The sequence below is a fragment of the Lupinus angustifolius genome, chromosome LG05 (genome assembly GCF_001865875.1).
Source record: "Lupinus angustifolius cultivar Tanjil chromosome LG05, LupAngTanjil_v1.0, whole genome shotgun sequence".
In the NCBI taxonomy this organism is placed as follows: Eukaryota; Viridiplantae; Streptophyta; class Magnoliopsida; order Fabales; family Fabaceae; genus Lupinus; species Lupinus angustifolius.
This window is the reverse complement of record NC_032013.1, coordinates 3,678,947-3,694,682: the sequence shown is the minus strand read 5'-3', so window position 1 is coordinate 3,694,682 and position 15,736 is coordinate 3,678,947. Positions and strand designations below refer to the sequence as shown.

The 15,736-nt window shown below is 36.5% G+C and overlaps 1 protein-coding gene across 1 annotated transcript; it reads right to left on the bottom strand.

The window, feature by feature from the left end:
• On the bottom strand, positions 544 to 13,532 carry LOC109347516 (transcription initiation factor IIB-like). Its single transcript, XM_019587414.1, has 7 exons — positions 13,050 to 13,532; positions 10,490 to 10,514; positions 3,115 to 3,244; positions 2,892 to 3,022; positions 2,676 to 2,764; positions 1,163 to 1,239; positions 544 to 972 (listed from the first exon to the last, which is right to left on the bottom strand). Exons 1-7 carry the CDS (start codon positions 13,400 to 13,402, stop codon positions 839 to 841), a joined length of 939 nt encoding a protein of 312 aa, XP_019442959.1. The 5' UTR covers positions 13,403 to 13,532; the 3' UTR covers positions 544 to 838.

The following is a 15,736-nucleotide window of genomic DNA, read 5'->3' as shown; positions in this document are numbered from 1 at the left end:
ATATGCTTTAGTTTCTTTCTTGTTTCTTTTTTATTTCAGATGTACCTGTCGAAGATTGAACCATTATAGATTAGAAATACGTGTAATGAGCTGTCTAATACCCTTGCCCAACTTACCCGAATGTTCTAGCCTACATAATTAAACAGGCTTTTCACAATTCCCAGCTCAATCTTGTTTGCTTAACCGATCAAGCCTTTATAGATTAGAAATAGGCCTCTCTTGAGCCATCTAATTTATCTTCACCCTAACTTAACCTGAACAAGCATTTTCAAAAGTTCTAGCCTACATAGTTAAATAAACTTTTTACAAAACCCAAGTCATTTTTATTTGCAGAATAGATGAAGACTATATAGGTTAGAAATAGGCCTCTGATGAGATCCCTTCTGATCTATCCTCACTCCAACTTTCACGCTGGAATAGGGCAAATTTACACAATCAAGTAATTGCAAAATCTGCAGCAGAGTCATATGCACTAGGTATATTTATAAATGTAATGTGCAAAGCTACAACTACTACATCCACATCAAAAAAACATTAAGGACAGTAAAGAACTCAATTGAAACCAGAAAGTGTACCATTTTTACGACATTAACTCTTTAATCCGCACCAGAGTAGAGCAAATTCTTACATTCAATGGTGCCTCGCTCCCAAAAAAATGTACTTAGACTGGGAGGGTGAGAAAGAAAACGAATGGTACTTAACTGCAAGGAATTGACGAGAAAAAACTGAGTAAAAAAGGCTTGTTTGTTTTTTTGCAAACAGTCCAATGTATCCAAAACAAAATGCTCCAATGACATAACAGGTTCAATGTGATTTTGGTAATGTTTTGCTCTACAATTCAAGGGCTGCAGAGGTTCTTCAAATCCTCCTCTTTAGCATACCAATTTGGTATTATTTTTGAAACATGGGGATAAAGATCCTTGTAGGAGTTCCTAATTGTTCCTTCTGCAACTCCTGTGGCAAGTGATATATCTGCATTCACACATGAAGTCAAAAACAGCATACATGTAGGAAATAGGAAAGGAATTGGCAGAATGGACGTAAGGGTAGAAATTTGGATTCAAAAACTCATTCTAAATCAAATTAAATTTTGTCATCAAAATCTGAAATTGAGAAGACAAATTTTAACAAACAATAAAATCCATAGAGATGTGTTACAAACCTTTGAGAGGTTTTTTATCATCCGAAAGCTGAGTGATGATGTATATAACTGCTGCAGCAATTGATATGGGACTCCTCCTGACAGATTAAAAAGTTATTAGTATTTGATCATTTATAGTTACATATGTGTTTAATGCAATACATAGTCACTTCTAAGCTCAGATAAAAGGTGAATGTTGTATTAGGCAATCGACAATCAACGTAAAACTTTATCAAATCTCTATAATATGGATCAATGGGTCTCTGTAAGAAGAAGCAACAGGCGGTATTGCCCAAGTATAGTGTCAAAAGAGTAAGGGTCGCCGCATCGCTGCCTGAATGTAGTGAAAATAAGCAATGGTTTCATGTTTGCATGAATAGATGTAGGTTAAGAGGCTAATTCACCAGTCTAGGATACCAATCAGAATATGAATATAGGTACTGTTACCAGTAAATAATGGAAATAGATACAATGATTAGGAGGATGATCAATTTTATATGCCTACAAGAAACTAAGTGGGTTAGGGAAGAGGTAAGGGAATTTAACGCTTCAGGTTTTAAGTTGTGGTACACTGGTAAGAGAGGATCAAGAAATAGAGTAGGTATAACTTTGGATAAGGAATAGAAGAAGGACGTAGTGGATGCAAAAATAATATGAGATATGATTATAGCCATAATGTTTGTAACAAAAAAGACACGTTAAAAATGTGGTCAGTGCTTATACACCCCCAGGTAGGTCAGGAGAAAAGATTTTCCTAGGAGAGGATTTTAAAGGGGGCATGTAGGGAGGGGACACTCATGATTGTAACTTCTCATGAGGTTATGTCATAGGAGAAGCAAATATGAAAGGTATGACTACTCCAGATTTCTCCTCAGCTTTAAGAGGATCTTGGACCATGTGAAATGCATTAAATATGAAAATGGAAAAGTTTTGATGACTGATAAAGATATTAAGGAAAGATGGAAGGATCGTTTTCACAATCTTTTAAATGAACATGATTCTTTGCTTTTTGATAGATTAAACATAGAGAAGGATCCAAATTATACCTTTTATTGTAGAGTTCGGAAGTTGAATGTGAAAGAAGCTTTAAAAATAATGGAAAATGACAAAGCGGTTACTCACAAATGCTACACAATCCATAGGGTTCCCCCTTCTAACACACTCCCCAGTTTCTAACTCTCCCTTAGATGCAGCACACCATCGTGTAAAATCTGCAGGGTTCTAATCCATAATCTCACCCTTCACTTTTTTCTCAAAGGGGAAAATGGAAGTCTAATACTATAGCAGATCAACATATTCTACATAGTTTCTAAAGCCCAGTTGAAGTTAATATCCTTGTTTCATTATATGACTAACAACTTTTGCCAACAAGTTTCCTCTCTGAGGCAACACTGAACTGTATTTACGGGAAATAATCAACTGTAACCATGTGCAATTACATAAGTGTGAAAGTTAAATCAATATTACAAACTAACCTTTAGCACTGAACATCTATTTCAGCCTCTTGGAAAATATGAGCTAAACCAAAATATACCTTATATCGAATTCTTCTGATTTCTGCACAGATTCCTGAGCAGCTTTAACAGCTTGATTATTCATACCAAGATTGGAACAGAATCGCCTCTAAAGTTTGAGATTAAGATCTTGTTAGTTAACATTAACGAAATCTAGTAAAAAATTACAGGAATAAGCTTCATCAATAAATTGGTCAAAATAGCAAGATATGCTTGAATTAATAAAGAACATTCACCATGAAGTCCCCAGCATGAATTGTTCCCATCTCCACAGACTGACCCTTCTCCAAACCCAGTTGTTTCACGATGTATTCTTTTGCTCGGCCGATTTCCTTCTTTGTGGCCCCATTGGCGACAGAGCAAATTTCTAGTTGAAATCCATAAGTTCAGGGAAGCTAATATATGTAAGGGAAGATAAATTGGGAAGCACCCACAAGTTAAAAGAAACATAAGCTATACCCTTTACAGTTCGTGGCTTGTCTTCTTGTCGGCAAGCAATGTAGAGACAAGCAGCCAATAAAGCATCCTGATTCCTTCCCCTACTAGACTTTTGATCTTCAACCCTCTTATATATCTCATTTGCCCGATCCTTCAATTGATCCCAAAAGCAACAGGTGAGTAAAAATATGATTTTACAAACTGAAGTTGAAAAATAAGAAAGAAAATGACACAGTGCAAGGATTATGAACATTGTTCTTAGAAGCACTTTTTGTCTTTGAGAAGGTATTCCCACAGGTATAGCTGTGAGACTAACCCTGACCTTTAAAATAATTCACCTGGGATACAGTCCACTTCCGCTGTAACCTACCATGGTTAAGTTTGCTCTTAGAGGCTTGACATAACACAAGGGCTGCCAAAACTTATCTAGTCCTTTATCAACATCACATGTCCAAATCATCTAAGGCATGGTTCTACTATCTTTTCTACAATAGGAGTTATGTCAACTTTCTCCCTAATGCATTCATTTCTAATCTTATATTCTCTAGTATGCTCACCCATCCAATGCAACATTCTCATTTCTGCTACATGGAGTTTATTCTCATGTTAACGTTTTACCGCCAAACATTCATTCTCATATAAATTCGTGCACATGGCCTCCAAGAACAAATTTTAAACCACCCATATTAGACAAAAGTGAACTTTTTAACCTTTGGCTCCTAGAACTTCTCCAACATGCATCATGAACAACTTAGTGAAGGAACGAGCAACCTTTATTGCACTATAGGATTTTAATGACTTAATGTATGAGGAACCAAAAAGCACACAATTCTCATTGAAGAAAATGTAATATCATTATAAAAAAAAAGAAAGCAAGGAAATATTTTACAATATTTCATTAGTTTTCCACATAAATTAATTATGCTAAAATAAATTTTAGGTTTAAATACAAGATTGGTCCCTGCAATTCACTAATCTGGGTATTCAACCTTGTCATTTTTAGTTGTATTCTAGTATTAGACTTTGTATATCAACTCCTTTAGGTTTTGGCCCCTATCTTTATGTTTGATCCTGGGAATTTCTACTCATTATAAAACATTGGTCTCATTTTTACACAGAGGAATGATCCTTATCCAGTAAGAAAATATAGGGATCAGTACCAAAAAATAACAATAACAAAATAGGGACCAAAACCTGATTGAGTGAAACTGTATGTAAGTGCAACAAGTGATGAGAGAGAAAAATAGAAATCTTAAATAACTTTTAAGTTTCACCCATTTGGTCCGTTAGATCTAAAACAATGAATAACTGAGATTCAATATAACTAGTGTAACTTAAATTGGGTGTAAACGGATCCCTCCTGACCTCCTCATAAATAGTGCGGTAAAATTAACGATGTGTAATACAAAACAGCTTGCTTCTAGCCCCTGAAATCATCAGATGGTTACACAAAATCACATATTATACGTGCAAGTAGATTCATGTACTCGTTACACATGGTAGTATCTCCTCAAACAAAAGTAGGAAACAATAATCTTCAAAAAATTCCAACAGTTAATCAAAGTCCAGTATTGAACTCTTTGGGTGTGCCTGTTTTCCTTGCCTCGGATCATATTACTACTATACTATTCAATGAATATAGGTTACCCTTTTCCTCCTCACGAACCTTGTGCTAAAACCCTGATGCAGTACCTTCATCCCGCTCACATAACCCTCCTCCAATGATTCTGTCACCTAAAATCAACCCAATCCTACCATCCCCTAGTCCCATTTCACCACAACTTGCACCACCTATTTGCTCACCAACCAGTGTCTCTTCTGCCTCAAACACAAACAACCCCATCAGTAATACCACTACTATCCCTCGCTCTGACTCACCCATTTTCAAACTCCATGCAGTGTCCTACTGATAAGCCTAGTACCAGGCCAATGATTAAAAATGTGTATAAAAGGGGAAAGAGAAAAGTTTGGATAGAATAACCAACTTTCCCTTTCTACCCTTGGGTAGTTAGAATCAGTTAGGAAACTAACTGCTATTAATAGCATAATAGTTAGGAGGGGAAGTAGTTTTTTTGGAACTAAACCAAACTGATTCAGGAATCAGTGGTGGGGAAGGGGATCCAGGGATCCTTGTATGCTTCCAATCTTGTAATTCTTCTTCTTTCATTCTTAATTCAATAAAATCTAGAGCCCTGCCAAGAATTCCACTGATTTTGGCTTAGGACATTTCCTTTCAATCCTTTTTTACTAGTATAGATACCAGTGTCTATCACTGGTATCAGAGCACCATTCTGGTGCCTGTGGGAAGAAATCGCGTCGTTGTTGATTAGGGTTTTGTCGCATGGTCTCTACAAGAAGCATGATTAGAGAAAATGATAGTGGAGTACAAGAAAGGGAGGAATTCCGCCAAGACCGGGAAGAAATACGAATGAGAATGGAGTTGAGTGAAGCTCGTATCGCGAAGACTGAAAAACTATTGGCTGCTATAGCCACCAAGCTAGGAGTGAATCCTATTGAGAATGCAGTGGAAGAAGTCAGTGAAAATAATGAGGTGGATAGTCACAAATTGGGCTAGAGTCAAGATAGATGGAGGAAATTGGAAATTCCCATTTTCTTGGGAGAGGATGCATATGGTTGGATGCAGAAGTTAGAGAGGTACTTCTCTCTTAGATCCATTTCTGAGGAGGAAAGGATGAGGGCCACTCTGGTTGCTCTAGAGGGAAAAGCCTTGAGTTGGTATCAGTGGTGGGAGGGGTGCAACCCAAAACCTACCTGGGAAGGGTTTAAAATAGCAGTGGTAAGGAGATTTCAACCTTCTATGGCTCAAAACCCTTTTGAGTTACTTCTATCCTTGAAGCAAGAGGGAGGGATAGAGGCTTATATGGAGGATTTTGAGAAGTATGAAGGAGCCTTGAGGGGACTCAACCAAGACTTTGTGAAAGGGGTATTCCGATATGGTCTCAATGAGGAGCTCAGGACAGAAGTAAGGTTGTATGAACTTAAAACCTTACCAGAGGTTAATCAGTTGCAGCTGAAGGTGGAGGATATTAAAGCTTCTATGGTGGAGGTAGGTGATGGTCACCAAATAGCTTGCAAGGGAAGGTGCTCTCAACTCTTGTTATGCCTACCACAGATTGAGGTAATTCAAGATTTTTATCTTTTTGCTTTAAGAGGGGTGGATGTGGTATTGGGGTTAGAATGGCTGGCCAATTTGGCCGAGGTTATAGCAGAATTTGGTAGAATGAAGTTGACTCTGAGTAAGGGTGATTCCTTAGTAAGCATTGTGGGAGATCTTGCTTTGACCAAGACAGAATTGTCTTTAGAGGCCTTTATGCAAGTGTTGTTGAGGGAAGAGGAGGGTTTACTTCTGCAGTATGGTGTTTCTGGGGAGGTTGAAACTCAGAGGAGGGTTCCTATAGAACTAGAAGGGATGTTGCAACAATATGAGGGAATTTTTCAGGATTTACAGGGACTTCCTCCTACTAGACGGTATGACCATGCTATACATTTGAAGGAAGGAGCTGAAATACCTAATCTCAAACCCTACAGGTGTCCCTATTATCAGAAATCTGAGATTGAAAGGCTAGTGGCAGAGATGTTGGAAGCTGGAGTAATTAGGCCTAGCATAAGTCCTTATTCTAGTCCAAACATATTGGTAAAAAGAAGGATGGGAGGTGGAGATTTTGCGTGGATTACAGAGCTCTCAACAGAATTACCATTCCAAATAAATTCCCTATTCCACTCATTGAAGAATTGTTGGATGAAATAGGAGAAGCAATGGTGTTTTCTAAGCTTGATTTGAAGTCAGGGTACCACCAGATAAGGATGAAACCAGAGAATATAGGCAAAACTGCTTTCAGAACCCATGAAGGCCATTATGAGTTCTTGGTCATGCCTTTTGGGTTGACTAATGCACCTTCAACCTTCCAATCTCTTATGAATGAGGTCTTAAAACCCTACCTCAGAAAATTTACCCTAGTTTTCTTTGATGATATACTTGTATATAGCCCTGATCTAGAAGCTCATGTCCAACATCTAGGGGAAATTCTAGCTGTGTTGGGATCTAATAGCCTCAAAGCCAATATGAAGAAATGTAGTTTTGGTCAAAGTAGCATTGAGTATCTAGGCCATATTATATCTGAATGAGGGGTGGCTGCTGACACTTCTAAGATAGAGGCTGTGAAGACTTGACCTCAACCAGTCAATATCAAGGGTTTGAGGGGATTCTTAAGGCTCATAGAATACTATAGAAGATTTGTTCAGAACTATGGCAAGTTAGCCAAGCCTTTCACTGATCTTCTTAGGAAGGATTTATTCCTTGGACTAAAGATACCACCACTGCTTTTGAGAGGTTGAAGGTTGCCTTGATGGAGATTCCCATGTTGGTTGTCCCCAATTTCAATAAGCAGTTTGTAGTAGAAACTGATGCTTCTAGTATGGGCCTAGGGGTTGTCTTGATGCAAGAGGGCAGACCTCTAGCTTTTTGGAGCAAGGGGTTATCAGTGAAGGCTCAACAGAAATCAGTGTATGAAAGGGAGCTCATGGCTCTAGTTCAAGCTATTCAGAAGTGGAGGCATTATCTGCTAGGGAGGCATTTCATTATTAGAACTGACCAAAGGAGTTTAAAGTTCTTGACTGATCAGAAATTGTTCACTTGTGAGCAGTTCAAATGGGCTGTCAAATTGATAGGCTTGAACTTTGAAATTCAATATAAGCCAGGTAGTGAGAATTCTGCAGCAGATGCTCTATCTATGAGTCTTATGTATTCCACTATCTCTATAGTGAATCATGAAGAGGTGAACAATTGGGTTCAAGAGGTTTAGAGAGATCCTAAGTGGAGGAAAATAATGCAGGATCTACTCATTTCTCCTACTGCTCATCCAAGATTTGAGATCAAGAAGGGGGTGTTGTACTACAAAGATAGGTTGGTGATATCTCAGACTTCAAATAAGGTCCCTTTGGTTATCTCTGAATGTCATGAAACTCCTACCGGTGGGCACTCAGGGTATTTCAGAACATACAAGAAGATCTCTAGTTTCTTGTTTTGGGAGGGTATGAGGAAGAATGTCAAGGAATTTGTGGAAAGTTGTGATACTTGCCAGAGGAATAAGTACTCCACCTTAGCCCCTGCTGGATTGCTTCAACTTTTTTGCCTATTTCTCAACAGGTGTGGATGGACATCTCTATGGATTTCATAGGAGGACTCCCTAGGGTGAATCGTAAGGATACTGTAAATGTGGTGGTGGATAGGTTAACCAAATATGCTCATTTTTTTTGCTTTGGGACATCCCTATTCAACAAAGGAGGTGTCTGCTCTGTTTGTAAGAGAGGTGGTGAAGTTGCATGGGTTCCCTAGCACTATTGTCTCTGATAGGGATCCCTTGTTCTTAAGCCAATTTTGGAAGGAGCTTTTTAGAATGGCAGGAACTCAATTAAAATTAAGCACATCCTACCATCCTCAGACTGATGGTCAAACTGAGGTGACTAACAGGTGTTTGGAGACCTACTTGAGGTGTTTTGCATGGCCTAAACCCAAACAAATTAAGCACATCCTACCATCCTCAGACTGATGGTCAAACTGAGGTGACTAACAGGTGTTTGGAGACCTACTTGAGGTGTTTTGCATGGCCTAAACCCAAACAAATTAAGCACATCCTACCATCCTCAGACTGATGGTCAAACTGAGGTGACTAACAGGTGTTTGGAGACCTACTTGAGGTGTTTTGCATGGCCTAAACCCAAACAAATTAAGCACATCCTACCATCCTCAGACTGATGGTCAAACTGAGGTGACTAACAGGTGTTTGGAGACCTACTTGAGGTGTTTTGGAGGGCCTAAACCCAGGCAATGGGTAGACTGGTTGCATTGGGTTGAATTTTGGTTTAATTCAAGCTACAATAATTCAGCTGGGATGACCCCTTTCAGAGCCTTGTATGGGAGAGAACCTCCTATATTGTTGAAGGCTGGAACTATCCCTTCTAAGGTGGAAGAAGTCAACAAGCTATATGCTGAGAAGGATGACATTTTAGAAGAATTAAAGAGTAATTTGGCTAAGGCTCAGAATTTGATGAAGCAGTATGTTGATAAGCATAGAAGATTGGTAGTATTTGAGGTAGGAGACTAGGTTTTCCTCAAGCTGCAACCATACAAGATGAAATCTTTAACTGTTAGACCTTATGCTAAGTTGGCCCAAAGATATTATGGACCTTACAAGGTAGTTAAAAGAGTAGGGTATGTGGCTTATCACTTGGAGCTACCTCTGGACTCAAAAATCCATCCAGTCTTCCATGTATCCTTGTTGAAGAAGGCTCTTAAACCTGATCAACACTCTCAACCCCTCCCACCTATGATGAATGAGGAATTAGAATTGGAAGTGGAACAAGAGAAGATCATAAACAAAAGAGAAGATGAATGGGGTAATGAAGAGGTACTGATCAAGTGGCAGAATTTACCTGATCATGAATGCTCCAGGAAAATGGCAGCTACACTACATAGAATGTTTAAGGGGGTATTGATAAGGCTTATACCAGGCCAATGATTAAAAACATGTATAAAAGGGGAAAGAGAAAAGTTTGGATAGAATAACCAACTTTCCCTTTCTACACTTGGGTAGTTAGAATCAGTTAGGAAACTAACTGCTATTAATAGCATAATAGTTAGGAGGGGAAGTAGTTTTTTTGGAACTAAACCAAACTGATTCAGGAATCAGTGGTGGGGAAGGGGATCCCGGGATCCTGTATGCTTCCAAACTTGTAATTCTTCTTCTTTCATTCTTAATTCAATAAAATCTAGAGCCCTGACAAGAATTCCACTGATTCTGGCTTAGGGACATTTCCTTTCAATCCTTTTTTACTAGTATAGATACCAGTGTCTATCACCTACCAAGTCAAACACTCTCACCACCGCTAACACTGTTGCGCAAGCACCCAACAGCATTGTCCATCCTATGCTAACCAGGTCAAAAATCAGTAGCCCCAGGCACACCAAATCCCAACTGCACTATTAGGCACCTAGAACCTAAAACTGCTAAAATGGCTCTGCAATAGTCACTAGAAAACAGCAATTCAAACTGTGATTGACGCTCTGATACCATAATATTAACAGAGTAAGAGTTAGAGAGAGAGTAGAGAGAGAATCTGAAAGCTGAAAAACTGAAAATTATGTTATTGTTATAGCTAACTTGCCGTTTGCTATTTATAGATATGTTTAAACTACATAAGAGTTAGGCACTCTTAACAAAAAATGTTGGAAGTCTCCTATAAAGCGATAAGTATTTACAAGTATAACGTGATGCTAACACATAGTGTTAACTACTCTAAGAATGAAACTTCCATTTCAATAATAATCCCCACCCCTGAAAAGAACAAAACAAGTCCAAACTACAATAAGCCATACCTTGATGGTTGCAACAAGTCCCAACCTGAAAATTTATCAACCACATCAGCTAATTTGCCCAATACTCATTCAAGAAAAAATAAAAAATAGTAATCACATTTTAAACGAAAAAATTAATATAGCCAAAATTTTGAGTGCTTCGCAACAATATAATATACTCATAAAGCTTCAAAGAACAAAGAAATTAGCAAGACATAGTTTAACAAGATAATGACGTAGAAGAAAATGCTAAGTAATGGAGAATAAGCACTTTTATTATTATTTATAAGGACCAATGTTGTTAAATCATGGTGTGAAATCCAAGAAAACTGTCCAATGGCGATGCAGTTTCCACCTTGCTTCAAATTACGGCTACTATAGCCATGGTACCCTGGTGGTCATGGTAGACCATGGCTGAAATGATGGATTTGACATTCTTTTTTAAATATGAAAGGGCTTTTTCATGATTATAAGGGATTACTATAAAGCCCCTAACCCTCGGGACATTGAAGACTCATCCTCAAGCACGTCTCACTGTTTTGACCATCATCACTCACCCACTCTCCCAAAGATGTGCATCATATTTGGTGCCTTAACAGCCAAAACCACACATCAGCAATGAGTAAAGACCGTCTCCAGTAAGGGAAATCTAGTTCTGGGCACCTTCTAACTCATTCTGTGTTTTTTTCCTCTGTTATACTTTGAGTTAATTTTTTTTCTCAATTCACTCTATGTCCTTGTTTTTGTTTCTTATTTTGTGTTACACAGTATTTACATTCACTACTCTCCTTTTTGAGATTTGGTGGGTTACAATTTACAACCACTCTAAACTGTGGTACAAAGTATACAAACACACTTCCGGTTACTTTATGGTGTGTGCTTATGTTATGAAACTTGTGACATTATGACTTTAATAAGTTATGCCTTTGCATTTGACTTTGATCAAGTTATGGGTAAAGACATTTATGTTTCTCCATTATGCTTGTGAATTATGATACAGCTGGTGAATGTATTTCTTATATATATTTATATAAGTTTATTGTTCCTTGTACATATTACTAGTTTGAAGTATTTAATATATACAACATGATTTACTGTCTTGTGTATTTTTTTGTTTACAACAACAACCAAGCCTTAGCCCTACTAGGTAGGATCGGTTACATAGATCGAATAGAGTCATAATATTCTATCATAAATCATGTCCTATATTTTTGTGTGTATATATTTATTCTTTATTTCAGCCACCACACTTCTGCCTTTTTCCGCATCACGGTCTGCCATATTTAAATGACAGGTTTTTGGCTTGCCATGCCATGGACAATTATTTCCTATTAATTAAACTGATAAGAACACAAGAGATATTCGAGATTGTACTAACTACAAATTAATTAAGCTCATAAACCATAATATGAAAGTAAGGATTGTGGAAATGAGAATAGAACAAAGATTGAGACAAAAGACTAGCATTTCAATGAAGCAATTCAACTTTATGTTAAGCAAGTCAGTCAATTGTGGAAGCAATATAACATTACAAAAAATTGATGGAGAGGTAGTGAAGGAAGCCAAGGAAAGGATCTGCATAGGGTTTTCAATGATTTGGAGGGTATCAAGAAAGGCTCCATAGAAGCCTCCGGAGACAAAAAAGAGTTCATTCGCGAGCAATCAAAATATGAATAAAAAGGAGTTGGAACTAGTCTGCAACCGTATATGGTGGAGTCACAAAAGTTTTCCTACAATTATAAAATTACACCAAACGATATTTAGAGCCTAATCTTTTTATCTTGGTTGGAGAATCAAGAGGGAATAAATGGCAGGCTAGAGTTCACATGGGAGAATCAAGACAGAACTGCTCATCCTCCCAATATAGAGCATAGTGAGCATCAGCCCTATAACCACTACAAGGTAACTTCAACGAATTTGCAGCCACCTTATATCAGGTAGGGAGAAAAACAAAGGTCTCTTGATGCTAAGAATTTCACATTACATGATTAATAATTTCTTTTCACTACGAAGTTCTCACAAACAAACCACTATCCACAAGCTCAGCCAGTCAACAGAGGTTAGTCATAGTTAAAGTGGAGTACGACTACAAGTGATTTGCCACTTTAAAGAGGGCTTTATCTTAATTGTCTCCCTGGCCAACAAGGCATTGGTCTAGTGGTGTAAGGCACCACTAGATTCCTAAGTAAATCAAAAGGTCAAAAATTCAATTAGTTATTGGGAGGGACAATCACACAAAATTAGTTATTGGGAGGGACAGTCACGCACCCATAAGGGATTAGTTCCTTACCCATAACATGGGAAAACCCTTGGTTATACAAAAAAAAAATGCCCCCCACTGGCTCAGTTAATTTCACAGCGCCTTTGTACTAAACAATCGATATCAAATCAAAGAGCTAAAAAAATCTCAACCTTTGACCAAACCCAGTTGTGCACATAAATCAACACCCTACAGCTAATACCACAAAATGGATTATATGAATAAAGCTATAATATATGATTCAGATCCCAATTTTAACAAATAAAACACATCAATTATATACGTATGTATATAGTAGCAATTGATGAAACCCTAGCTCACCTATCAGACATAGTAGCAATGGTCTTGAATGCGACGATGAGGCCGCGATCGGGGTTGGAGCCGCGGTTCTGCCAGCGGCCAAGGGACGACGATAGGAACTCACCGGAGCCACCATTAGGCTTAGCGATGACGGTTGACAAGCCACCATCCGTCAAGAGAGGGTTGCTGGGCCCACCGACACGGTTAGGGTCAGTGTCACCGGACTCGTTAGCGAAGGTGCGCCACTCAGAGGTCTCATCGATGGAGTGGGACTCCAAGACGAGTCCGCACTCCGAACAAACCGTGTCGCCGGCGGAGTGATCGAAAACTACCTCCGTCTCTCGCTTGCAATCGCTGCAAAATGCATCAGACATGTTTTTGATATTTTTTCTTGTTTTGTTTTTGTTTCTAGAATAGGGAATTTCTATTGATGGTTTTAGATTGTGTGAGTGAGGTGTTGATGAATTATTGGGGTGAGTTTTATAACTGTTTCTCGAGGTTCTTTTTCTTCTCCCGCGAATGCGTTAACATAGGGTTGAGGTTAATAAAATCTGGCAGCGTTCATTGGTATTTATTTATTTATTAATTTTTTGTTTTCTATTTTCTAACAACACCTAATAATCAACCATTTATCTCATGAGGTTCCCTTATTGGATTGAACTACATGAATGTATTCTATCATAATTATGTTTACAAGTGTTGATCAATATGTATCAATCACCCGCATTCTTATTTTCTCCTGTTATAAAATGTATTATTTTCATGTTATATTATTTAAAAAAAATAATTTAAATATAAACATGTAATATATAAAATCAATAGAGAGTGGGATTTAATAAGATAATTTGTCATAATTGATATGATATACATAAAATTTATGCAAATTCTCATTTTGTGCCTCCAATAATAATCATTAGAGTGTTGTTGAATATTTTTTGTGTTATTGTTAGAGGTGGCAAAATTATTCACAATTCATTCAAATTCATCTAAATTCATCCATTAGAGCTAGTGGATTTAAATGGATATAATGCAATGAATAGTGTTAATAATGGATGGATTCAAATTTATCCATTTGTATGGATACCCAATTCATCCAAAAAATAAAAACAAAAATATTTATTTTCCTAAAGCAACATGCAGACCCAACTTTGCTATGCAAACACAACGTGCAAAATATAAACAAATGTTATTAATATCGTATAGGTCACAATACTAGTATAGTGGGTATGGTAATTCAATGGTGGTTCACTAATTAAACTGCATACCGGTAAAGTTAGATACATATATTTTATACTAATATTGATATTGAAAAAATGACAATAACTATTTTTATTTATATCACTTGTTAAAAATGTATATTGTACAACCATGTTTTATATGTATAAAAAATGTAGTAGTTGTGTTTTGATCATTCATGTCAATATTTTGGTAAAAAATAAACATTTTTATTAAAAATATTAAAATGAAACAAGTCGGTTTGACCGGTACGGTTTAATTGAAAATTGATCGGTACGACCGATTTTTACCGGTATAATTGCATGTTGAGTATAAATGTTGTATCATAGCAGTAATAAGACCGGTTCATTGATTTACTGATTGGACGGACCAACATGAATCAATTTTGATATCAATGATATAAAATACTTTCTTTCTAACAAAAGTATTCATTCAACATTATTACCTTATTTTTATCAAAACATTCTTTAAAAAAGTTTTAATAAATATTGATATAACATTTTTGTGTCATGATTGAGCACCAAAAAAATGCATGATTGCACAATATAGTATATTTCATCTCACATACATTGTTGCATTTCATAGCTTTCACATGTAAATTTAAATACTGAGATTTAAAAAAAATGTTTTTAAAAAAATTAAAATTGATTTTTAAAAATACATTATTAAATAATAATTTTTAACATGATTTTTTTCCTTAATAAATGCTTTAACTAAAAAAGGATTGAATATTCATCAATTCAATCCATTAAAGTGAATATATGGATGGAATAGATGGATGACAGTCCATTGAATATGAATGTATTGGATAGTTTAGAAATGTGATTTCATGAATTTATATAGATTGGTGGATGATTTCATCCATCCATTATGATCTAAATTCATGTTCATCCAAATCCATCCAATTGTCATCCTTAGTTATTGTGTATTCTTCTTGGGTTGAGAAAGAGAAAAGATAAAAATAAGAGAATATGTTATATTAATATAAAAATGAAAGTAATAGAAGCAATATATGGAAGTTTATTGTAGTTATTAATGAGAGAGATTACAAAATGATAAGTTTAGAATATAAAAATTATGTAATGGTGGTGGTTATTACTTGTTTTGTTTGTATAAATAGTATAGATTAATAAAGTATTAAGCTCTAACTCTTTTTATTATTTTTCCTATGATTTTTCTTAGTCTTCATCTTTTCCTAGCAATTAGAATAGTTTCATTTGGTCTCTTCCACACATGTCTAAACCACTTAAATGTTATACGATCGGACTTACTCCAACTTTCTCTCTAATGCATTCATTTCTAACCATATCTTATCTACTATGTTCACTCATTTAACATGATATTATCATCTCTACTATATGGAGTTTGTTCTATTTTTCTTTTATCATCCAACATTCAGCCCTATATAACATTGCATATTTTATAATAGTACACTAAAGCTTACTTTTAAGTTTGGGTGGTACATTTTTATA